The sequence below is a fragment of the Herpailurus yagouaroundi genome, unplaced genomic scaffold (genome assembly GCF_014898765.1).
Source record: "Herpailurus yagouaroundi ecotype Mexico unplaced genomic scaffold, PumYag 213, whole genome shotgun sequence".
Taxonomy (NCBI): domain Eukaryota; kingdom Metazoa; phylum Chordata; class Mammalia; order Carnivora; family Felidae; genus Herpailurus; species Herpailurus yagouaroundi.
In genome coordinates, this window is record NW_024412444.1 from 14,738,152 (window position 1) to 14,764,520 (window position 26,369).

At 47.4% G+C, this 26,369-nt stretch overlaps 1 protein-coding gene across 22 annotated transcripts in view; it reads right to left on the minus strand.

Moving 5' to 3' along the window:
- Positions 1-26,363, minus strand: part of CACNA1D (calcium voltage-gated channel subunit alpha1 D) — a 306,523-nt gene extending 280,160 nt beyond the window's left edge. For 17 of the 22 annotated variants that reach the window (XR_005784486.1, XR_005784485.1, XM_040454783.1 and 14 more), the window contains exons 1-3: positions 25,916-26,363; positions 23,446-23,755; positions 19,633-19,738 (exon numbers count right to left, since the gene is read on the minus strand). Coding sequence is in view for 20 of the 22 variants with exons in the window: in XM_040454783.1 (XP_040310717.1) it covers positions 19,633-19,738; positions 23,446-23,755; positions 25,916-25,982 (483 nt within the window). In the remaining 2 variants the exon portion in view is untranslated. The remainder of the gene's footprint in view (positions 1-19,632; positions 19,739-23,445; positions 23,756-25,915) is intronic. The other 5 variants (XM_040454764.1, XM_040454777.1, XM_040454772.1 and 2 more) reach the window with 1 other exon arrangement.
- Between the last annotated feature and the right edge of the window lie 6 nt (positions 26,364-26,369).

Sequence of the window (26,369 nt, forward strand, 5' to 3'; positions counted from 1 at the left end):
ATAGAGGATGCACAGAGGTGAAAATCAGGAGATGAAACTTGGCCTGTGACCTTGAGAAAGACCCCTTCTCTCGGAGCCACACAGCCTCCCATCACTAGGACAAAGGGGCTGGAACAAGCAACCTCAAAGACGCTCTCAGTTCAAAGATTCTAAGAATGTGCATGCCACTTCATCAAAATTAAGAACTTTTGTGCTCAAATGACACCATCAAGTAAACGAAGAGACAACCCACAGAAAGGAAATGAATGCTTGCAAATCCTATATCTGATAAGAGACTGGTATCCAGAATATCCAAAGAACTCTCATACAACTCAAGAATAATAGTGCATGCTATTTCTAAACAATATGATAAAATATAGAAGAACCTAAAAAAAATTAATAACCTACCTATGTATGCATAAAAGTGTAATTCATGAACAAAAAGCATGCATGTTAATAGTTACCATTAAATGAGCAACTACTAGGTGCCAGAAACTTTATTTAAAAGACTTATCTTTATTACAAAGTAGATTTTATAGATAAGGAGCCTGAGGCTCAAGATCACACTGCTAGTAAATGAAGGAAATGGAATTTCCTTCCTTGGACGATTTCAAAGTCATAGTCTTTCCACGATGTTCATCTTCACCACAGAGTTACAGGGTAAGTCTTCAGAATTAAAAAATAATAAAAATTCTTACTTCCTTCTCAAGTCTTACATTCAGAATTTATGTTCTCTGATTTTTTGTGGCTTTTTATAAATGTAGGTTAACTGGGAATATGTGCAATTAAAAGAGATTCTAATTGGACAAATACCATGTAAATCCTAAGACCCTGGAATTTTAAGTTTTGTTTCTACCTACCAAAGTATGTCCTAGATATGTGTTTCATTCAAAACAGAACACAGATCAGAGATTGTTAGGATGAGCTCTTTCTCCTAAGTGGGAGAGAAGATCTGTCTAAAGGCTTCTAAGATTTGCCAGTTTTTGCCTAATGGCATGACTTCGGTTATCTGAATTTTGATATTTTACCATTAAATGAATGGTTATAGATTCCAGGTCAAATGTAATTTTAAAAAATAAGCATTCTCTACAATAGCAAGATTGCCCTATTTTTTTAAGGGGCAAAGGGTCTAAACAGACATTTATCCGAAGAATGTATACAAATGATTAATAAGCACATGAAAAGGTGCTTAATATCATTAGTCATTAGGGAAATGCAAATCCACAAGGATCTACTACTTCACATCCACTAGAAAGGCTAAAACCCAAAAGACAGACGATAACAAGTATTAGCAAGGAGAAACAGGAACCCTCATATACTGCTGGTGGGAGTATAAAATGGTACAGCTGCTTTGGAAAAGTTTGACAGTCCCTCAAAATGATATTAAAGGTACTGTATGACCCAGAACATTCCACTCCTAGGAATATACCTGAGAGAATTAAAAGAAGTTCACACAAACACCTGTATGCAAATGTTCACAGTAGCATTCTTCATAATAGCCCAAAAATGTAAACAACCCAAATGTCCACCAGTGATGAAGGGATAGATGAAATGTAACTGATCCCTACAGTGGAATATTATTCAGCCATAAAAATGAATGAAGTACTGATACGTACTAGAGCATGGACGAATCCTGAAAACATGCTAAATTTTCATAGATCATATTATATAATTCACATAAAATGTCTGGACTAGGAAAATCCATACAGAGAGTAGATCAGTGGTTGTCTAGGGCCAGGGAAGTGAGGGTTGGAGGAAAATAGAAAGTGACAGCTAATGAATAGGGGGTTTCTTTATGGGCTGATGAATGTTCTAAAATTTATTTTGATGGTGGTTGCACCACGTGGACACAGTAAAATCCCCTGAACTGCAGATTTTAAAATGGTGAATTGTATGGTATGTGAATTATAAAGAATGTACATGCCATCATCCCAGAACTGGAGACCAGTTCTATTATTTATTGCCCCCAGGTGCCAGGGCCACAGGCCAGTGACCAGTGGTGATCATGGGAACCCAGCTACAGAACACTGACTTAAGTCAAAGATGCTCCACTTACAAACAAGGAGACTATTTTTAAAGCCGGCTTTGTTGTCTCACACAGCTTCACATGCAGCAAAGGTGGAGCTCTTTGCTGTTGCTAAGATTAAAAGGTTTAACTTAACTGGCATCAAAAGTACATTTTTTTAAAGAAGAAAGAAAGGCAGAAACTTACGTATTCTTCTTAGTCAAGCCCAAGGAGCCCTCCTGGGGACAGAATTCGTCTGCCCATCTGAAGCATCCGAATGACAGCTATGAGCAGTACAATTACATCTGTTCCCAAGGACCCTGAAGCCCTGGCAAGGGTCAGGCATGTATCATCACTCCCCACAACCCCACGACAGAGTCTCTGGACTCTGGAGGAACGTGAAAATGTGCCTTGCCAGGGATGGGAGGAGGGCTTTCAGAACCAGGCTATTGGGGGGGGGGGGAACATCTCACTTGACCATTTTCCTGGGGCCAGGGGCTAAAGAGCACAGCCTAGGTGGAAGAATTCTTGGCATGCAAAGAAAGCCCAGGAGATGGAGCGACTGCAGACTTAAGAAGTGGGACTGGGAAGCGTTGAAGGCGTTCTGTTTAATAAGCTCACCAGAATCATGTAAATAAGTGCCACCCCCTTCAGAGTAGTAAGTTTGGGAAGCTGGACACCTAATTTTGGTAACATTGCCATTCCTCAGAACATTCCCAGAATGCCATTGTCAGACCGTCTTCGAAGCCCATGACATTCCTCTCAAGATCCTCGAAGATAAGAAAATGTGGTTCTTTGAGGGTAGATGTGATTTTCCTACAAACAACCTTTAAGAAAAGGCCGTGCATAAGGTCAGTGATCAACCTTGATCACCCCAATTTTAGCCAGAAGCAAAGCAAAATGAAAAGTAGAAACTGACTCTGAAAGTAGTTCTGGAGACAAGCATCCCAGCATCACTGGGAAGAGGGTGCAGCCCCGAGAATAACCACTTTGAAGGGGACACTGCGTTTTGGATGCTTAAATTCTGCTATTTTCATTAAGCAGTAGACCAAAGGGGGTCAATCGGGCACACGTGCACGTTCCCTCATTCTGCTCCCAGCTTGGAAGGAGACACCATCAGGCCTATGTTAAGAAAATAGTCAAAGCAATTAAAGCAACCTCAGGGTGCCTGATGTAGACACAGTTTTGTTTCATTAAATACTCAATCATTTACCAAACCGCCCGTGCCAGGAGGTGGAGTATTTAAGACAAAGGGAAGGCTGGGTCCCTGCCCACAAGAAGTTCACACTCTTGTTAGAAGAGAACAGCACAAGATCAAACACAAGCAAGTTTGTGGCTCAGAGGACCGGGTTGCTTCCAGCCCAGGGGGTAGTCTTGAACTTCTACAAGGAACACACCAGCTGATCTCAGTGCCGCAGCTTTAGCGCCCCCGCCCGCAAAATGCACCGGAACGAATCAGGGCCCACGCAGCAGAACCTCTAGCCTCGATAACCACCCAGCTGCAGGCTGGGACTATACTCAGCATTTCCGCTTTTCATCACAGACAAAAGGAAGACAGATCTAGGAACGGAGTGAGGAGGTGATACTAACTATGCTCTGTTCACACTTAGAACCAAGAAATAGCATTTGCTTGCCTACAGGGCTGGCTGGGTCACAAGCCTATCCTTTAACATGCAAAATCACCCGTAGTTTGCATCGCCCAAGCACGGTGAATTCCACAGCTCTCAAGGAACTCGAGGAATAGTCAGGACTTCAAATGACAGCTGGTTTCTGAAAATCGTGAGGGGTGGGGGTGGGTTGCCTCAAGCTTGGATCTGATTGGTTTTGTCTCTGCCTGTACATCAGCCTCTCTCCAGCACCCCAGCACCCTCACTGTGGCTGTGCTGGAGGGGGTGACTTTTCTCCTGTGTGGGGCCCACGTGTGGCACTGGCATCACTGGGACTCAGCCTGGCACCGCTTTCTAACGGCATCCAAAGAAAGGTGAAGCCGGATCCTGTCCTTGGAGTCACTCAGCAGACAAGAAGGATAATGCCTGACATGTGCACACTGCTTTCTAGACTATAAAACACTCGCACACACATCCCACTGGTCCCTACTTCACGACTAGGGAGGAAAGCAGAATCGCACAGAAGTGAGGGTACAGAGCATAAACTCAAGGCCACGTCACTTGCCTCCAAGTCCAGCGTCCTCTCCGTGACATGCCTCGTACACCCGGCAGGGCACGGTCCTGAAACAGTGCAGAGCGGCCACACAACCTGTTGATAATCTCGGGGGCTCATTACCTCATCAGAGAGTCATTCGGTTAACCCCTCTGAGCTTCATTTGCCTCACGTGCGCCACGGAAGTGCTGATCGCTGCCGCCTGACTGGTTGTGAAGACAGACAAAACAGGTGTAAAATGCTGGGCTGGGTGCCAGAAATCAAAGGCGGCAAGGTTCAAGGCACAGGCCCCACGGTCTCATCTGAAACGTCAGTGTGGCCACGAATACCAACCCCAGAACCCACAAGCCACACTTGCTCTCCCAGCTTCTGATTGCTGGAGACCGAACGCTGACCTCAGCACGTGGGCAAGCTCAGCAGCGGCCACGCGCTCCGCTGCCACGAGCAGGCCCCTATGCATCTCTCCCTCCGCTGCCAGCAAGCCTGGAGCTAGAAGCAGTGACCAGACCCTTGCTGAAGAACAGGCAAGGGCATGCTCCTCCTCCCGCCCTCCTGCCCTGGGCCGCATGGGGGAAAAAAATCTAGGGCCGAGAAATGCAATACTCACAAGAGAACACAGGGACTTAGCAGGCCCAGCTTGTAACTGCGATTTAAAACACCCCACAGCACTCCAGCAGGGGAATTTGAAGGTCCCCCCAACGCTCAGACATTGCTGACCCCCAAAATTCCCTGGGAAGGAAGAGACGATCCTCGAGAGCATTCCTGACAAAGTAAACAGCGTCTTTTGATAAAGTGCAGCTCACCCACATGTTATTTTCTTGACTCCCCACAAAGACTCCATGCTCATCCTACAGATGAGGAAACCAAGGCCAAGGAAGGGAAGGGAATGTGTTCAGTCACAAAGCTAGTGAGCAGCAAACCCGGGGCCCAAATCCAGCTCGGTTTCCTACAGTCTCTGCTCTCCTGAAGACAGAACACAGGCTGAAGACAGGAAGGGGAGCAGTCAGACAAGGATGTGCCCCAAACACCTGAACAAGTGAGGCCTGAGGTAGAAGGAAGTTAATGGTGCGGCTCCCGAGTTTCAGATGGTTCCCTTACAAAAATCACTTTTCATCCTCTCAACAACGTGATGCATGTGTCGCCTCACCACTCCCATCTCACAGGTGAGGAAACTGAGGCCAGGAACCACATGGCAAAGAGCCAGGGACAGCCTGGGTTCTAGGAAGCCTTAGTTCTGGCAAGTTCCGGCCCATCTGTAGGCCTCAGTCTCCCACTGGAGGGAGGAGCAGGGACTCCTGAGGTCCAAGAACATGGCTTGGGAAAAGGCTGGAGATGTCTGCGTCCCACCTCTGCCACTTCCAGGGCCGGATCTCCCGCCCTCCCTGCCCCAGCGAGCAATACACACAAGGCAGCCGGAGAATGAAATTAGACGCCCTGATGGGCGCTCCCCTGGGGCCCTAGTGGTGGTTGATACTCCAGCTCCAGACATCACCCCTTTTTCCTGTGGGAGCCACGGCAGTCAGGCCAGAACTCTCCACACCCGTTTTGCTCCTTGGAGCTTTTGTTTCCTTTCCCCTTCTAAGTATCATTTAATCAAGAGATGGTCAGGGGTCTCCCACCTGGGCCGAGCAGGAACAAGACACAGCTGGTAAGCGGATTCCTAGTTAGCTGAGAAAGTAGTCTGTGCAGACACCCCCAAGCCTCGTGGGAGGGTGTTGAGCTCTGGATTCTTCTACCCTGCCTCAAGATGACTCACTGTGTAGAGGCAGCCTTCAGCCTTCCCAGCTGTGGCAGAATCAGATCCTGACCATTAAATCCTTTCTTTCCTTGGTGTTCCCAGGGAAAGGAGAAACCCTCTACTGTTGTCTGAGCAAAGGCAGGCTACGGTCCTGGCCTAGCTCTTCCTCCTACAACGGAGAGGATAACTTTCAGGCACTTCCTCACCAGGGTCACCCCAACACCTGCCAGGCCCACTACCACCTTAGACTGGGTCAGTCTGGTGAACACATCTTCCATAGAATGGCTTTGGAGAGCAAACCCCCAACACAGTACATCGTCAGGAAGCATCTCTGGTGTGGCTCGCCCAATCCCATTCTGCCACTCCCTCATCAGGTTGGGAGTTAGTGGGCCGGTCTTCCTAGGCCCCAGTTTCTTCCCTGGTCTCTAAGGCTGAGGACAGCCACCCCTACCTCACACCACTGTGCTGAAGCGTAAGGACACGTTGCCGTGGCTCACAAGAGTAGTGACAACCCCCAATGACTCCGTGTTTTCCAGGAGCCGGGGCCTGGGCTAACCCCCTTAACTGCTGTATTTCCTCTTTTCCAAAAGAGGAACAGACTTGGCAAGAAAAAGCAGCTTGCTGATCACAGACAGTGCACAGCAAAGCTGGGGACTGAACCCAGTTTGACTCCAGGACCCATAACCCTAACTGTTTCATCCTACAACCGGCCAGTGCTCAGCACAAACCTCCTACCCACACCGCAAAAGTTCCTGCACTTTCCACTTGCAGGAAACAACTTTTCAAGAATTAAAATGCAATAAAATCTATTTAATACCCAATTTCAGCTTCTCTGCTCATTCCCACTTTAACTGGATAATTCAGAAGGTTGGCAGAGGGCTGTAGGGTTGGTAAAAACCTCCATCCAGATCCTCTCCAGCCACAACCCCCACCTGGAAATGTCTCCGGGTGGTAGGAATGAGGAGGCATGGAAACTTCTATGCCAGGGGAGCTTCTATGCCAGCCCCCACACCTAGGCTCCAAACCCCAACCAACACCATGAATGCGAAAACTTCCCCGAAGACCCACCTGGATATTCTGATGCTGCTTCTCCCCTTGGCCTCACCCTCCCCTGCTCAGCATTAAGAGGACATCAGTCATGAGCCTCAGCTTCCCCTCACAGCCCAGTGGAGGAGCCTGGGGTCAGAAAGCCTGGTGCGAATCCTGGCCCTGCCCATTCCTAGGCCTTATGGCCTGGTGTAAACAATTGACCCACTCAGCCTTTTCTCCTCATGTAAAATGAGAATTGCTTGGGAGTTTATGGCAAGGATTAAATGAGAATTAGGGCAATTACAGATACCAAGTCCACCTAGCTCAGATGTCAACCATGAGCCAGTAAGAAAGACAATTATCTCCGTGCCTCCAGTTACTATCAAAAGGCAGTGTATGTGGGGTGCCTAGGTGGCTCAGTTGGTTAAGTGTCCGACTTGAGCTCAGGTCATGATCTCGAGGTTCGTGGGTTTGAGCCCCACGTCAGGCTCTCTGCTGTCAGCTCAGAGCCTGGAGCCTGCTTCAGATTCTGTGTCTCCCTCTCTCTCTGCCCCTCCCTGACTCATGCTCTGTCTCTCAAAAATAAATAAACATTAAAAAAAAACTTAAAAAAGGGCAGTGTATGCTACCTGCACCCGATCAAGGTAACAGAGGAGAGACCACTGCATCTATCCTCCAGCTCTACCGATGCTCTGCTGCCCTCCCCCTTGCCAGCGCCCTGACTCCATAAGATAATGGGGCTGTCTATGGTCAAATGATTGCCGCATGTTGGGATGCATGAAGAAAGTAAGAGAATAATTTCTAAAGTAAAACAGGGCAAGGAGGAGTGACCAAAACTCTCTTTGGTAAGATAAAGAAAAAAATTGAGGAGAGAATTAAAAGTCAACTGAATCCCCAGCATACTGCGAACAGACATTCTTTGGTCATCTGATGTCCCAGCTGTTCTGACTGCCCCTGGTATTCTCAGACACTGCCCTGTCAGAGGGGAAGTGCCTGGCTTCAACCCGGACTCACAGCTGAGGGAGGGCATGGGAAGAAACAGGCCGGGGGACAGGAGACTGGCTTGGGTCCTCAGTTGGTTCCTTCCTTACCATGGGACCCTGGGCAAGTCAACTGCTGAGTATGAAAAGGAACACATCCGTCCGAAGGGCTCCAGGGCCCTTTCTGATCCCAAGCTCAGCCGGTCTGTGATTCACATCCAGCACCACTCCGGGTAAATGAGAATCGGCCATCTCACCTCCCGCTGCGCCACATGGTTTCCATGACGAGGTGAGCTTCCACAGCTGGCCAGCGCCTTCTCGTCCCTGACCACACTAGTTCCACTCCACGAGTCGTTCTAGAGAAAGACCTCTTCACCACCCCTCTTTCACCAAGTTCTTGCTGGGTGTCACTACTTCTTGAATTCGAATTCGAATTCAGAACTGTAGATGTTCTCATTTCTTTCCCTCCTGATAAAGCCTCTGAAAAGGTTGATCCAACATTAATTTATAGTTCAATAATTCAGAATTTGTGAAAGCCCCAAGAGAAGTTCATTTTTGCGATATCGTGAGGAAAAGTTCTAAAGGGGGTAATTCCTGGCTGTTTTTGTACAATTCAAAAGGAGTCATTTAAATATAAAGTCATTATACTCCATTGTTATCTATTTACAGAAGGACATTCAAGGATGTCTTTTTAAAAAATCTATTGGGGGGCGCCTGGGTGCCTCAGTCGATTAAGCGTCCGACTTCAGCTCAGGTCACGATCTCGCGGTCCGTGAGTTCGAGCCCCACGTCGGGCTCTGGGCTGATGGCTCAGAGCCTGGAGCCTGTTTCCGATTCTGTGTCTCCCTCTCTCTCTGTCCCTCCCCCGTTCATGCTCTCTCTCTGTCTCAAAAAAAAAAAAAAAAAAAAAAAGTTAAAAAAATTAAAAAAAAAATCTATTGGTCACTGCCTCAGTCCACATTAGAGTGAAATAATAAAACCACATCTCTTCAAGAATGAGAGTTTTGGAGGGGTTCTCTGCATAAATTCATAGCGTCCTTTTATATTCTGACTTACACAAGTTAGGACAGTAAGCGAATGTGTTTAATGGACTCCATGTTACACATAATAAACGCTCAAAAAAGTACTTTATGCATGATTTAATGATAGCTGTGTTAAACTACTCTTTTTCATCTTCCCATCTTTACTTCTATCATGATTTATATAATCAAAAAGCGAAGCTCTCACAGAACACAGAAGTTCCTTCATTATGCCACAGTTCAAGGTTGCGCGTGAACCCTTTGGAAACTACGAAGCCAGAGACCATCTGCTCGCAGGGCGTTTCTGACTGACAAAAGCACAGCGACGATACGGCTCACCACGCCTGACAATGCACTTTGTACAAGGACCCACGCTGCAGATTCCTCCTTGGATTCGGCTCCTAAAAAGTGCATCTCTGAATGAATGCAGCCGCTTCCCATTGTTGAGAGGATAAAAGCATTGTAACTTAGGATGTGCCTCCTTTGGCCATCACTGCTGGAAATCCTGAAGGCCAAAGCAGTGCCCAGGTGTTAGCAATCCATTCGCCTCGAGCCCCTGGGGCAGGTCGACTTTGTTTTCATTCCACATTGCCCCTTCCTTCACCCACTCCTGTTTCCTAAGCTATCTCAGAGCTTTTAGAAGTAGGGGGGCATAAACCCTATCATAAATACCATAATAACAGTGAGATTGTCTTATGCACGAAAATAAAATAATTAATAATCAAAGAACATGGGACATTAGAAACATACCAGGTTAGATATTTTTCCTCCCCAAATGAAAGGAACGTAAAGGCAGTGTTCACCTTGAAACTGTAGCAAATACTCCAAAACTAAGAAACTTAGTTACCTATTAGCTACCTAGAATGAATATTTCACCAGAAACAACTACAATAATCAAGCATATGGCAAAGTACTACTCAAAGTGGGGAGAAGAATGATAAGCATTGGGGCCTTTCATCTGGATCTGTGGTTCAAAAGAGATTAGGAATCTAGTGCTCGGGGTCTGTGGACTTTCTGCTCTAACCAGAGGCTCTGGATGCCTGCCAAACATCCAGGAGGAAGGCTGAATCCTATTCCCAAAATTTCTCTTCCCATAGCCTAAGATGAAAACAAACGAGGTCAGTCATCAGAGGTGAGTGACAGCAGATCACTTCCAGGAGATGTGGGGGTAGGAGTCTGAATGGATACAGGCTTAGTGGACAGTGATGTGCCAGTGAGTGCAGAAATTAAAAATGCACTATCCTCCCACCCAGAGAGTTGATTTCTAAGTACTTATCCCAGAGAGATGTTTCCTTGTATGCACAAAGAAGCACGTTCAAGGATATTCAGTGCAGTACTGTGTGAAATAGCAAAACTTTAGAAACTAGCCTAAATGCTCATCAGAAAGAGAACAAGTAAACCACGGCACATTCGTACAGGGCATATTTTACCCCAATGCAAGTTGTTAGCTCTCCATGTACAGATATGGAAAGATCTGTATGATATGTTAAGCAGAAAAAAAGAAGCTATATGATGCATGCATTCTGTTCCCACTCGTGTAAACTTTAAAATACATGAGTATGTATGGGGGTGCCTGGGTGGCTCAGTCGGTTGAGCGTCTGACTCTTGGTTTCAACTCAGGTCATGATGTCACAGTACACAAGTTTGAGCCCCACGTCAGGCTCCATGCTGACAGTGCGGAGGCTGCTTGGGATTCTGTCTCTCTCTCTCTCTAGTTCTCTCTACCCCTCCCCCACTTGCGCCGTCTCTGTCTCTCTCAAAATAAACAAACTTAAAAAAAAAAAGAATGTTAAAAAAATAAAAATAAAAAATAAAATACCCAAACTATATAGACACCTGCTGTGCAAAATGCACAGGTTACACACATATACGTACACAATGAAAAACAATTCTGAAAGGGCCACACCAAACTGATGACTGATTAGAATGAGCTGGACAGGTAAAAAGAGACTGTCACTTTATATTGTTTCCACTGTCCAGAAGAATGCACTCGTGCAAATGTTGAATGATGATCTGTTGTGAGAACACAAAATGTGGAAAACAAAGAGGGTTGTTCTCCGACCCCAGGTTGTGGGTTTTCCTGGGCACAGCAAGCCAGAGCATCTTGGGCTATAAGTCAAGGACGGGAAAGCCTGGTCTGCCCCACATAGCAAGTCTCAATAAAATATCCTTTGAATAATGGTGCCTCAACTCCCTGTCTTATAAATAAGAGTCCTTCCAGCTCTACAAAATTATCTGTGAGCACGTTGTGCTAGACTTCCCCATGGACACAGAAAAAGGAGGCAGGGAAAGGTGGGAGCCTCTCACCTCACTGGCTTGGAGGCCCCAGGCTGCCATGTCCCTCCTTCCCAGGCTGGGTCCGCCTGCCAGCCACGTTCCCCCTGAGCAGCCTGCAACCTGCCTTCCCTCCCTCAGGTCAGCCTCCCATTTCCCTCCAGCCTGCCCCTCAAGGTCACTCTTTCAATAATTTCAACAGATGTCCTCTGATTTCTAGAATTTCCACTCAGCCAATAGGGAGCAGGATAAAAAATTGGCAGAAAGAATTGCTTGGAGGCTCAGGAGAAGAAAGTCATTTTCCCCAGCGCTGGACAATGTCTGGGGCCCTGCTTAGCAAAAATCACCAGAAGGCTTCATCCTTCAAGGTGTGTGTCAAAACCACCCATCCATCCTTCCACCCACCCACATCTCTGCCCGCCACCCCACCACACACACACACACACACACACATAGGACTAGTCACCTCAGGCAATTCCCCCTTCAGCCCCATCTTCAGCTTTGCTCACTGTGTCCCCCACCCCACCAGCCACGGCTGGCTGTGCTCCCCAGCCACACCGTTTTACCCTCCGCAAGAACCGTAGCAGCAAGAACTCCAATCCCACTTGAATTAAAAAGGGAAGACACCTTCTGCCTCTTTCCCTACTCTGATCACATGGGCAGAACAGGACTTGGGAGACATAGCCTGTGCTGTTGCTGGCAGAGAGCCCCAGGCGTCTGAGCACAGTAGGAGGAAGAAGCAGGGATGCTACCGTCTATTCCTGGGTGACCTGCCAATCTCCCACCCCCAGGACAAGGACACCCACTGCCAGCCCTTCCCTTGGCACATCATCTGAGCAACAGTAATGCCCCCTGATGTCCTTCCCTACAGCTCAACCACTAGAATTTCAGAACATCTATAATTTCTTTAGGAACTTTGTTAGGGGAGGAGCTGTTGGGGGTCTGTTCTAGAGCCCCACCACCACCACCAATATCTAATGAGACATAAGTATCTCTACTGCTGGGCAAATTGTCCCCTCTGATTTCAGAACTTCTCACATTTTGCAGACAGTTAAAAATTAAATACTGATGGGGAAGGTTAAAAAAAGAAACTATCCACAAATCTGCCACAGGGGTCTCTTGTTTCTCACACAATCATTTTTAAAATACTGAACTTGAGCTGAGGTTAAGGAAAGAATGCATCTCCCCACAGACCCTCCCCCAGATGGGATGCACACTTGAGATGGTGTGTGAGACAGACCCACTGCAGGCCAGCCAGACCCTGCCACAGACACCCAAGGGCCGGGGTGCAGGCTGGCATCCTGATAGCCTCTTTTTTATATGTATTTATTTAGAGAAAGGGGGAGAGAGAGAGAGAGAGAGAGAGAGAGAGAGAGAGAGAGAAGAAGAGAGCATGAGCAGGGGAGGTGCAGAAAGAGAGGGAGAGAGAGAATCCCAAGCAGGCTCCACGCTCAGCATGGAGCCCAATACAGGGTTCAATCTTATGACCGTGAGATCATGACCTGAGCTGAAGTTGAGAGTCAGATGCTGAACCAACCAACCCAGGTGCCCCGATACCCTCTTTTAAGCCCCTTTTTCCAGCTGCCTCTGATAGGACTTCTACCCCTTGGATTTTTTAGTTAGCTAAGTTCATAAATGACACACACACACACACACACACACACACACTTTTTTTTTCCAACTAAGCCAATTTGAGTTGTGTCTCTGCAACCCGTAATCCAACAAGTGCTGGCTAACACATCAATATATCCAAATATCTTCACTCTAAGCCAAGCTTATTTTTAAAAGGTCTGAGCAAGGAAATTCCGGTGCTTAAGGTAGGACTATAAAACAATGAGATTTGCTTTTGTAACCAACCAGCCAAAGGACTGAGGACCCTTTGGAATCCTTCTTAAGAAACTTGACTAGTAGCAAACCTGAACTCTTTAAGAGCTGGACTTGGTCTCTGAAAACCTGTCAATACCCAACCAAAGTCCGTTCAGTAAAAGATGGGGCCACATAACGTGTTCTTTGTCACAAGGTAAGACTAGAAAAGACATATGATGATTTGTGTAGCACATAAACCGGTTCACATTTTATGACTAGGAAACCAGTGTTGGGTACAGTGTTACCACACAAGTCTGTCTCCTCTGGTCATTTTGCTGCTTTCCCTCCACCCGTCTTTCTATGAACTGTGATGCTCATGCTCCACCCGCGTGCACACAGTGCACACACTGGGCACACGTACAACACTGAACACAGAAGCCAGCTTACGATTCAAAAAGTATCAACAAGTGTCTGTCTGTCTTCCTTCTCTCCTGCCACAGATGTAAAGAGTTAAATTTGCCAAGAAAGACACCATCCTGAAATTAAAGGCAAACTCTGACAGGTGTTTCCTGGGATTCTCATTAGACTGGACAACGAAAGTCAGCCTCTTGGGCAAACATTAATCATTAGCCAATTGTTGAAAATTAACGACTGATCCGTAAGGACTTACCATGAAGCCCTTGTATGGTCATTCGTGTATTTATTGGCTCATTCCACACACATTTCCTGATGCGCCTACTGTGCGCCGGGCACGGGGTTACGTTTGCAACACCATAGAGACCGATCAGACTCCAGCCTCCGTCTCTAGGAACTCATATGCTGATTTCATCCAAAGTAACTCAGCTAATCAGCCAAAGAACCAGGCCATCAGACCCCACAATGCATGTGCAGAACCACGAAACACAAACCACTCCCCATAACAGTTATAAAGCGAGGAGGGATTGTTATAAAAAGGACCTAATGTCTGTAAAGAGGAGGACTTACTGTGCTTATGGGAGGGCAAAGAGAAAGCAAGTACTTACACTCTGGCAGGTGGGGTGGGAGGCAGGAGCGAATGAGGCTCAGAGGAGACTGAGCTGAGAAGGCAGCACGGGAGCTGTCCCAGAACAGACAGAATCTAGCTGTGCAGAAATAAGAGCGCACAGTTCAAACAGAACTCTTTGCGGAGCAAAGACCTGGTGCGGATAACATTCTGAACTAAAACCCACCTTACAGGCTAACCCGAAGGAACCAAGTTACGAAACTGTGTTTTGGAAATTCTCACTATGTGCAAAAACAGTGAGATGCTAAACTATATGACCACACAGACCCAATGTGCTCACTTTTTCAGCCCAGGAAACACCGTGCATTGGGATCTCAGCCACGGAAGAGAGAACACAATCAAAGGACACCGTCCCACGACATTCCTGGCCATTGTAAGGCATCTCACAATGGTCCCACTGCCAAGAGCCCACAGCCAGCACTGCTGCTCAGGGACCCACCACTCCGCTACTCTGAGCACAAAACGTTCTAGACGGCTCAGCTCTGAAACCCAGCTCCCAGGGCTCCATCAGCCAGAGGTGCTCGAGAAGCAGAGTCACAAGACTCTAACCTTTTTAAGAATACGCGCTTATAACTTCCCACCCACTCCCAGCCAAGGACCTCCTCCAAGGAGTCCACAGAGGGACCTGCCACACAGGAAATCCCGAATAAAGCTCAGAGGAAAGAATGGGTTTGGTGCTTCTCCTGGCAATCACATCAACAACACGTGTTTACTCAACAGCTACTTTGTACCAGAGGGCCAGGCACTGTGGGGGATTCCAGAATGATTTACTATGAGTTGTGTTCTGCAGTCAAATCCTTGACCACTGAGCTATACTCCTTATGAATTATATTCTGAAAATGCTTGATAACATAAAGATGGGGATATAAAGAGCTAAAATATAGGGTATTTTATATGCGAGTTTCCACCAGACAGGTTCAAATAAGAGTGTTACTTTGGGGACACCAGGGTGGCTCAGCAGGCTAAGCCTCTGACTTCAGCACAGGTCATGATCTCACCACTCATGAGTTCAAGCCCCACCTCAGGCTCTGTGCTGACAGCTCAGAGCCTGGCGTCTGTTTTAGGTTCTGTGCCCCCCTCTCTCTTTACCCCTCTCCCACTCACAGTCTGTCTTTCTCTCAAAAAAATAAATAAATAAACATTTAAAAAATTGTTAATGAAAAAAAAAGTGTTACTTTGGATCAGGGTCAGAAAATCCTTCGTGGAACGAGTAGTTTGAGATTATTCCTGAAAAGCTACAAGGGCGGTGACATGTGAAAAAGGGGCTGGGGGGGGGGGGCACCTAGGTGGCTCAGTTGGTTAAGCATCTTTGGTTCGGGTCATGATCTCACAATTCATGGGTTTGAGCCCAGCATCAGGCTGTGTGCTGACAGCTCAGAGCCTGGAGCCTGCTTCAGATTCTGTGTCTCCCTCTCTCTCTGACCCTCCCCCACTCATACTCTCTCTCAAAAATAAATAAACATTAAAAACACTTGGGGGTGGCGGCGCCTGGGTGGTTCAGTTGGTTAAGCATCTGACTTCGGCTCAGGTCATGATCTCCCGGTTCGTGAGTTCAAGCCCTGTGTCGGGCTCTGTGCTGACAGCTCAGATCCTGAAGCCTGCTTCCAATTCTGTGTCTCCCTCTCTCTCTGTCCCTCCCCTACTTGTGCTCTCCCTCTCTCTCTCTCAAAAATTTTAAAAAATAGAAGGAAGAAGAAGAAGGAGAAGGAAGAAGGAGAAGAAGGAGGAGGAGGAGGAGGAGGGGCCAGGGGAGAAGAGGCACTGCAGATGGAGAAAAGCCCAGGAGGCGGGCAAGCTCACAAGAGGAGTGTTTAGGAACTGTAGGTGGACAAATGCGGGGGGCGGGGGGGTTCAGCTACAAAGAGGAACTCAAAAAGCTCAGATGGCCCAGGAGGACCTGGCCGCAGCAACCCGGATGTGGATGGGGAGGAGAGGAAGACACAAGGGGTTCTGTAGATGCAAAATATCAACTGGCTAAAGAAAAACAAAGGGGCCTCAACTCAACAACAAGATGAGAAAGGGGGCGGGAAAGGGGCAAAGCCTTGGTAAAACTGCCTGTTGAGTAGAACAAGCAACTTATTGAACACCCTTTATCCGCCGCTGTGCCTGATAAAGGGATAGAGAGGCCTGGGCCAGAGGCCCTGCCCTTTGTGGGTGGCGTCATTAGCAGACATGAGGGAAGGTCCTAATTGGCAGACAAGCACCCCCATTTGGGACAGCTCTAATTTGGGGCAGCTCAGCACTACAGAGAGCTGGGCACCGCCTGGGGCTGGGGACCCCGCTGCACAGGCAGAAAACTTCAACTGCATCAGTTTGCATATGAAAAACTGAAGTTTGGGAAACTAGGTAGAGCATCCTTCAACACACTGAAGTACAATACTGTGAGCAGCCTCGCTCTGACACCCCATGAAGCAGAGCTCTCCCCTCCGCTCCCCCCCCACCCGGGCTAAGAAGAAATTAAACAAATGATATACACTTTCTTTTTTTTTTTTTTTAACATTTATTTATTTTTGGGACAGAGAGAGACAGAGCATGAACGGGCGAGGGGCAGAGAGGGAGACACAGAATCGGAAACAGGTTCCAGGCTCTGAGCCATCAGCCCAGAGCCCGACGTGGGGCTCGAACTCACGGACCACGAGATCGTGACCTGGCTGAAGTCGGACGTTTAACCGACTGCGCCACCCAGGCGCCCCAACAAATGATATACACTTTCAATAAGTGGAAGCGAGGAGTTCACGCTACCCACTGAGCCAAGAAGGGTCTCACTGTGGGAACTCAGTTGTACCGTTTCCATGGCTCCAGCCTCCACCAGTCCCTGCAAGTCCACAAATGAAAGCTGCATAGAAACTTGAGATTGTTTATATTTAAAAAAAAAAATCTAACCCTGGGAAAACTTGCTGCCCCCAAGGTAGTTTCTAGATCTCCAAAGCTGGCTAAGTTGCATGCAACCCAGACAAAATACCTATCAGACCAGTGAGGATGGCCACACTTCCTACCCAACAGAAGTAATCACGTCACTACAAATGACCTGTAACAGGCAGAAACAGCTTGTACCAAGCTGGCTCTAAGAGTTCAACATACACATTTCCCACAGAGCTACGAAGCAAAGCAATTCGCCAGCACCCTGACACGTGCAGTTCTGCAACCCGTATCAGTCTCTGCCCTTTGCTTTGCCATTCACGTTAACTGAAAGGTATTTACTACAGATGAAAAATAAGCTTCGTTCAGCTGCCTCTAAACCGATCCCAAAAATAGAGCAATCACTTTGGTACAAATTGGGTCAAATGTATTAAAAAAAAAAAACCAAAAAACAAAAAAAAACAGCTCCCTGGCAGGAGCACCGACATGGCATGGGACCTTGCAAAGAGTCAGGGGGAAATCCACAAAGATCTTCCCTTCCCACAGTGAGAAAGGAAATATTTAAAGAGTCAAGCAGAGAATAAACTCATCTGGCCATGTGACCATCCAAGTGAAACAAGACAGAAACTCGAATGCTATGAGTTTCAGAGCAGTAAGAGGTCAAAGGAATACATGTTGGTTTTTAGAAAGGTCTGCCAAACTAATACCCCGCCTCTCCCCCCGCCCCTAAAAATACCACTGCTTAAGAACTGTCGAGAAAGGATCCACTAGGGAGGGACTGCAAGGGAGAAGAAAACAGATTTACCCATTTCTTATAGTTTATTCCCTTACTTTTTAGCTGAGAAATCCAACTGGTCTTACAGCAGATATCAGTGCCCTGAATTTCCCTGGGAAAAATCAGAATATTAATTGGCTTACACACGCAGCTACATTAATTATTCCATTGATCTGAATTAATCTGCCTTTCTGAAAGGTATTTATTTTCTAAGTTTGTTTAATCATGTTCTCTTGAGCTACAAAAAGCAACAAACTGGGTCACCATCCACGTTGTTAAATTTGGTAACAAGGCTGACACCATCTGTGGCCTAGACTATGATGATCCATCCCCATTGATGGGGGCTTTTTGCCACTTCTTTTCCTTTCAAATGATCATCTAATGTCACATGCCTACAACCAAATCAGAAGCTGTTTAAAATATCCCAAAGCACAAAATCACCATAGTATAAATGCACACTGATGGTAAGGGTGTATACATGCATCCAGTCCTGTTGAGTTGTATCTTCGGGAGCAGTGTCCACAAGTTTATTGCACTCTCTAGAAATCAGACCATAAAAGCCTGACCGTGAACAGACATCACGTTATTATGGGACATACGCCACAACATCTTACGTGTGATGTGAAATCCTGTATATAAACCATTGAGGCTAAAAATCACAAGAGCATAATTTCAGGATCTTCAGAACCCAGCAGAGCCCTCCCCACACTCGTTCTGCCTTTACAACACTCGGTTACAAACAGCCAGCCCTACTAAGATACAGCTTCAACGTGAGAAAAATCAGAACAAAATGAATCTTAAGAGAGGAGAAAGCAAAATAATAGAGGGAGCTCCCTGTGACCCAGCGCTGGCCCCGGCCCCACCTGCCTCTCTGGGCAGCCTCTGCCAAGGAGGATGCTACAGCTGGAGAAAAAATCCTGACGGGCCTTCTGAATCATCGAGAAAAGATTACGGAATATCAGAGGTAAACAGGATCCCAGGGATCTTCTCACCCAACCCCCTAGACAAGTGGCTGACTGGCCACGCAGAGAGGATTTGGGGAAGTGCCCCAGAACACAGCGAGCTGCCAGCTCCGTGGGACAATCACGCTCCTAGTCCCAACTCTGGTGCTCTTTAGGGCTTTTTTTCTTTCTTCTTTCTTTCTTTTTGTTTTTGTTTTTTTAACTATACCAACCTTTCCCAAAGGAAGTTCCATGAAACACTGGTTCGGCGATACGTTCTGCCAAAAAACTGTTTGAAGAATCCATGACCAATTACTTTTAGGGACTCGCTGAGTTAAACAAAATGAAACTGGTTTTTTAACTACAGACCTTCCCGGAGCTCTTACTGAGCTAATGTGCGCTATAAATCTTTAAGAGGGCAATAAAGTTATGTGAAAGTATCCCGATTTATTTAACCAAAGAATCATCTTATCTTGGGGCATTTCATAGGCCGCTCCTAGTAGAATACTACACTGTATTCTCCAAATTAGGTTCCACATAGCTGTATTCGTTTTCTTGTACGCTGCTGCTCTAAAAATGAAGAGTTCACAGGCAAAGTCCACGGTAATTCTCTACTTACCAGAAAAACTGACCAAACAAAATGCCCATCACTCCCCAATAACACTTGATTTAAAAAAAAAAAAAAAAAAAAGCAGCTCTTATTATCATAAAAAGAATGGTAGATGGCAAAAGTCTATGTGGAAAGAAAAGTTATTTTAAAATCTGCTACAAACCGGAACCTTCCGTGAAAAAGTTCCACATCTCTTCATACAAGATTCAGGACTTTATACACTTTCATTCAGTATAAATTTGAGAATACAGGTCAGAGAGAAAAGCAAACAAACAAACCCCCTGTTGGAAAGCTCCAGGAAACATCCCATGCATAGCTGTAAACTTCAGCCACCCAGAAAGCTAGCTGCCAGTTTAAGTACAGAGGCAAATGATAACCACACATCAGGACAAGCAGGAACTCTAAGGACACTTACCAAGTTATGATTTGTTGAATTAGAATCATCTTCAGGGAATGGGATGTAAATAGCTAAGGCCACACAATTGGCAAAAATAGCCAATAATATAAATATGTCAAATGGTCTGAAAAATTTTGTTAAGGTATATATGTCTTATGCAAACGTAAACCATCTCTCTCATCACATTCCCGATCATACCACTCTTGAATCACTTTTGAAATGAAAATTATACACACAAATCCCTTCTCGACGAACTGTCGAGACCTGCTTGGTCCCCAGTAGATGTAATCATCCGTGGTCCTCTGGCAAATCTCGCTATCGAATGACTTTTCCGTGTCCTTTCCTTCTTCTGCAAGGATCACATTGCGTTCATTCTTTGCCGTGCATTTTATATTGAAACCTAAACACACATCCAATTAGGGCAGCCTCTGAACCACGTTTCTGCTTCTTAAAGTTTTAAAAGTGACAAAGGCCTTAGAACACTAAATTCCTGGCTGTTGTAGACACAAAGAACAGTCCTCATGAGACAAATCTCTCCCACAAATCCTTGCCTCCATGTGTTAAAGCCATTTTCTCAGGGGCTATTCTTGGCTGGGTCGATCTCCTGTCTGGACTGGGGCAGGCCAAGTCACCAGGACTTTCTGCATTCTACCTGTGACTGTCTCATGGCATGTTCCAATACCTCAGACACTGTAACCGGCAAGCCAGGCTCCAGCTCCCCCTCTGCTTCCTTTACTAATCAATGCCTATCACTGTTTCAGATTACAGCTGGACTGGAGCTCAGTTTATAATGAGCTGTTACTGCATTCAATTTATAAACAAATTAAATAAAAAGCCATAAGAAATCAGCAGCAGACACTTGCAAAGTACAACTGAACAACTCTAAATCTCGGGGGTCTGTCTGGAAGAATCACTTTGAAATCAGCTTTCAACAGACACTTGCTTAAACATTCTGGTGTCATTAAGAGACATTGTCGAAACTGGCAGTGCAAGATTCGACTTCTGCCAAAAGGACTATTTATCTTCTTTTGGTTTTCAGCCTTTCCGAATACAAGGTTTCTGAACACCAACATAATCTGCAACCTGGGCGGGGGGCGGGGGGCTTGATTTTATAACAGTGCTTCTCCCATAACCTCATCCACAAAAGGCAAAGCCACTGGTTTAACTAAACACCTTGAAATATTCAAGCTTTGAGGATATGAACAGGCCCTTCTCCGTGCATCCCGATATCCTTCCGGGAAATCCAAAACTGCCAGGAAAACAAAGGCACCTTACCTCTCTGGGGATACCCTGAGTCTCATGAGAACTCAGCCCTCTGAAGAGCTTCGACACTCACTGAAATAAGGGCATGAACGACATTATTCTCTTACTAATTTTGATGGGTTTATTTTTAAAGCCAATTAGCTTTCATTCATATTTACTCTTTCAACTCATCTAGTATTACAAAATCTCTTATCTAGGGAATCTAACTTTGAGACAGTTCCCCTTCAAAAGACTTCACAATCTCCTTTTCGGTTTTTCCTTTTCGCAGTTCCTGCTGAAATTTTAAAAGCCAACCGCCGCACTGCTATTCTACATAGAAACATACCCATGGCCTCTCCGTCCCCCGTACCCCACCCTTCCGTTTTAGTTCCCAACACTTAAATGACGGACCAGGCAATCTGAGAGATACCAATGCTGTTCAGGAAGGCCAGACGTAATGCTTTTTCTTTATGGTGGTCAGGTTTCAGTTTCCAGGTGTTGGTGGATACTATCTCACTGCCACAAGACTTTGACAAGCCACGCAGGACAGAGCAACAGAGAATAGATGGGTCCGCTCCTAAAAATTCCTTCTGATAAGGCAAACTCTCCTCGTTCCCCTAAGATGCAGGACACCCTTCCTTGCCTGGGTGTAAAAACAAACGAAGCTGTCACACATCTTGTCTGACTGGGCCTGGCTTCACTGGCTTTAGGAGGATTTCTACAACCTGCTCCCTGAACTAGAAGGAAACCGTCACTTGGAAAGACAAACAGATCACACGTTGTTTAAAGATCTGTTCTCCAGGCTGTCTCGTTTGCAGGCAGGCTTCTCCCTGCACTGGCAGCCACATCCCCTAGTTCCTGTACACATGTGTCTGGCAATGCAGGAAAGGGAATCAGCAGCATGATCCAGGAATTCACTCCGTACACATAAATCCCTATATACAAATTACTGTGCACGAAGAGAAACGGCGTCAGGCCTCCTACTTCACTCCACGTGAAATTAATGACCCCAGACAGGTCTCCGCTTACTCAGAGTCACGTCAAGCCAACCTCAGGAGGAGGAGACCTTTCTGCCAGCGTATAAGCATGCCTCTGACTCCAGCGATGCCACTGAGGCACCCCCTATGCACCTAGCTGCCTCCCAGCTGACACTGGTGTTCGTTCTCAGACCAGAAAAGAACTTAAAGAGAAAACACATCCACGCAACCCCAGCTATGCGAGAGACACCGTAACTCCCTCTAGAGAAGAGACATCTGTTCTAAAAAGGAAAAACACACGGAAACCCCTCAAATCCTACCCTTGCATTTGGCTGCCCTCTCCAAAACCTTTCTAAACAAAGTTACCTCATTTTAACTTGCAGCCGTAAGCACAGAAAATAGCCAGCTAAGACAGAAGGCATGCAAATCGCTGCCTAGCTAGGTACTCAGATTATAAGGGGGTTTCAGCGCCACCTTCCAGCTGCTGGCCAACACCCTCCCTTTTTAGCCCATCCACTCTGGGCGTGGTGGGTGAAGCCCCACATTCACACTCCTTCCTATGGTCAGGAGCTGCTCTGAGGCTCCTGTCAGCCCCAAATACACTTCTGGGAAAAGGAAATGCTTTGTTTTACCCAGACCAATGAATCATCTGACTAATTAGAAAGCCATTTGCTCAGAAAGGAGGCCTCAGTCAACCTTTTCTGAAGGGTGGCAGGAACTGGGGATTGGCCTCCAGATTTGGGGAAGGGGATGAGCAGGCCGAGGACCCTGGTTTTCCAAGATCTGGGACGTAACAACCATCCTGGGGCATCTGGAGTTCAGTTTTAAAAATACAAAGGAGACACCCAGAAATGTAACTCCAGTCCAAGGACCCAGACAGAATGTTTTATAAAGGCAGCAACTGCAAATTCCCCCACTGACAGACTGCTCTCTAACTCACAAGGGCTCAGGAAGAAGAGGCGCACCCCAGCCTCTCCCTCCATACGCTCCCTCGTGCTCACGTTTCACATGCTTTTTTGGAACCTGTCAAAAGGAAATTCCGGGAAGTCATAGCATTGATGAGCATGCTGCTCCCTCCCTATGAAGCAAGCGTTCATATTTGTAGCTACCTGAACAGTCAGAACCACCAGATGTCAGAGCTAGAAGCAACCTTAGCATTAGCCGGAGTGGCAGAAACAAATCCCAAACACCCGAATGAGAAGGTGCCACTCAAGGTCCAAAATGTATTTCTTTCCAGCAGAGTCTCATGCAGTCTTTTCATTTTAAATCAGCATACCTTATCTGCAATAGGTTCAGTGTATGTCACTGCCCCGAAAAACAATGGTGGGTTTAAACCAAACATCTCGCGTCAAGTGACCAAATGTCCATTTCGTATTTAATGAACACTCACACACACACACGCACACACACAGCTAAATATACCCTCAGAGCAGCCCCTCGCACCCTGAGGAGACAGGAAGGTATACACGACGAAACCCTTTCCATACAGCTTTTCTGTTGCTCCCATTCCAGACTGCTACAACTTTGTAAGTGCCATTTCAGAACGCAAATCCTTTTGAAGAACAGATGGTAAAAGAGAAAATGAGAAAGACTTCCCCCAAAAAAAGGATACTTCCATTCCACTATACTAATGCAGGCTCTTCGGATGGGGTTATTGAGTGATAAACAGAAAAGGGCACGGGCAGGTCGGCTGTTGGACGAGTTACCCTGTTTTTTGCTCTTGGCGTATTGCTGACGTTTTCTTTGGGAGAGAGATCCTACAGGTGGGGGTGCGGAGGTGCTCATAGTTTGGGCAGCCTTGGCCTGTCTAGCAGCATCGATTGCAGCTTGCCAAGACAGGACAGTTTGCTTGGAGCTATTCGGCTGAGAAGTTGGTCCTTCACCAGAAAGAGGGAGTCTGGTGCCTCTTGCATAGTTTGCCTCTGGGAAGAAAGAGAAAAAGAAAAATTAAACAAACAAAAAAACCGGTGAGAACCTAGTGTGAGAAAAAAGCAAAGGTTGTCTCTCATCAGTAAGAGGGGAGGGGGATCATCCCCGTGTCTCCATTTTGAACCTCATGTCCTATTTTTCAGGAGCAGGAAGAGAAATCCACGCGCTCTGTGCAGAGTATCGGTGGCACAGGACCCACTGCTGCAATGGGGTGAATGCTTCTCTCCAGGTCTTCACAAGGCCTCTGCTGGTGCCTTGCTTCAGACTGAAGTCATCCCACACTTATTCCACCCTATCTGACTTTTAAAACCCATGTATCTTGGGGTGCCTGGGTGGCGCAGTCGGTTAAGCGTCCGACTTCAACCAGGTCACGATCTCACGGTCCGTGAGTTCGAGCCCCGCGTCGGGCTCTGGGCTGATGGCTCAGAGCCTGGAGCCTGTTTCCGATTCTGTGTCTCCCTCTCTCTCTGCCCCTTGCCCGTTCATGCTCTGTCTCTCTCTGTCCCAAAAATAAATAAACGTTAAAACCCATGTATCTCTAATGAGTTAACAGATATGTACAACAGCTTTTCTCCAAAGTAACTACCACCATTACAAAAAAAAAAAAGGGGGGGGCAGTCCCAATAACTCAATAGTCTTAATCATTTTCAGGGTGTTACTCTAACATCTTTCCACAGCCACAAATGCATTTTTTTTTCAGCACAGGGGGGAAAAAATCCTCCACTGGCACCAGGGCAATACCAAAAGCCCCATAACAAATATCTAGATTATGCACTGACACTTCCTGCAAATGAAAATTCATGATGCTTGGGACTCATTTCCTCCACAGGCTTCCGAAAACAGAAAACATCTTTAGGCCTTTTTTGCATTTTAAATTGCAGCCGCAGCAGCCAAGCCAGCATCCAGAGAAACAGTCAAGGCAGGCAGCTTGCACCCCTACACCTAGGAAAGACAGACTGGATTATGCCAGGGGCCCTCGAGGCCCAAGCAGGAAATCATCTCAGCGCAGGCTGACAGCCGCCGCCGACACGCAGAACCTCCAGAGGACTCCATGCGCAAGGGCCCCTCTGATTTGGGGCCAGACCACTACCCAGGCAGGTCTCCCAGGCACGTGCCTACCTTGAGTCACAACCTCTTTACTGACACAGAAGTCAAAGTGAGAGTGGTGGCAAGGTAGAGAGATGGGCGTTTGCAAAACCAATTCTTGCTAATCAAAGAACAAGACAGAGTCAAAGGAAGCACAGGTCTGCCTGCCCAGCAGCCTGAGAAGGGGGGCACCGCGGGGGAGGGGGGCGTGCAGCAGACAGTCCCGAGCAGGGGAGGAGTTGTTCCGAGCCTTCCCATGGGAAGCGCTCACTCGGGAAGGCTGTGAGCCCACTGAGGTCGTGGGGGGCGCCCTGGCCTCCAAGGAGGAGGTAGGAAGGCTGGCCAGAAGCAGGTCCAGCCTCCGTGGACCCAGCCGGGCTGGCGTGGCGGCTGGCTGCACGTGGTGCCCAGGCCGGGCTGGGGAGGGGAGCCCCACAGCGGCAGCGACTCCCCGGGCATTGCTAGGTTACCGACGTGTGCACACAGACGCTGGGAGCGGGAATACGCTCCACCCGACCCCCTGGCCGAGATTCCGAGACCCGGCCTCCCTCTCCAGGGGCGGGGTGTGCTTCACCCACCGTCGCGAAGAGGGAAACCGGGCAATCCTAGAATTTTCCGGATGCCACTGGAGACCAGGGGGCGGGGAAGGAACGGAAGGCGAGAAGGGGCTGGAAAGGGGGCTCGGGCTGAGGTCTAACAGCCACCCCCCCCCCCCTTCCATCGCTCGGGAGCGTTGGAGGAAAGTTGAGCCCGAGGACACTGAACCCGAATCACCTCGGTTCGCCACCCCTCCGGGGGCACAGTACTCCGAGGACTCCACGGCCGCCCCCACCCCACAAATGCAGAATTAACTCTGACATTCAAGGCCTGAAGGGGAGAACGGAGTGGCTGTCACGCATCTCCCCTTTCCATGTAGATGACACCGAGCTAGAAGCATCCTCTCCAGCCCCCTCAACCCACCCAGCGCATCAGAGACGGGAGGGGGTGGGAAGGAAGAGGGGGTGGGAAGAGGAGGACCATGACAAGGATTAGATTTGGCAGCGGGTGCCCAGGCTCTAGCTGCTCACCGTTCGCGTGGTCCGCTTGCTGCTGCCGTTGATGGTGCATGTTTTTCATCATCATCATCATCATCATCCACGAACATTTATTGAGCGCCTACTGTGTGCAGGGCACGGTGCTGGGCGTCGGGGCGGGGGGGAGGGACGGGTAAAGGGGTTACCAATAGGTTGGAGCCGCGGTCCCTGCCCTTATTGTGGCTTCAGCAGGGGGTGGGGAGGGACGGGGACAGATAGCAGAAAATAAGAATAATTTGTAAAAACCGCTCGCCACCCACGCTCCCTCTTTTTCAAAAATGGAGCAAAATAAACTTTTTTTAAAAAATAAGATCAGATGTATATATTATCTTAATAATATATACATGTAATTTTTTGCTGCAAAGGAGAATTGGCTTGGTCCCCTCCTCTAGCGGAGGGACGCCGCGCAGATGCCGGCCCGGCCGCCGGGGCCGCTCGGAGCGCCCCC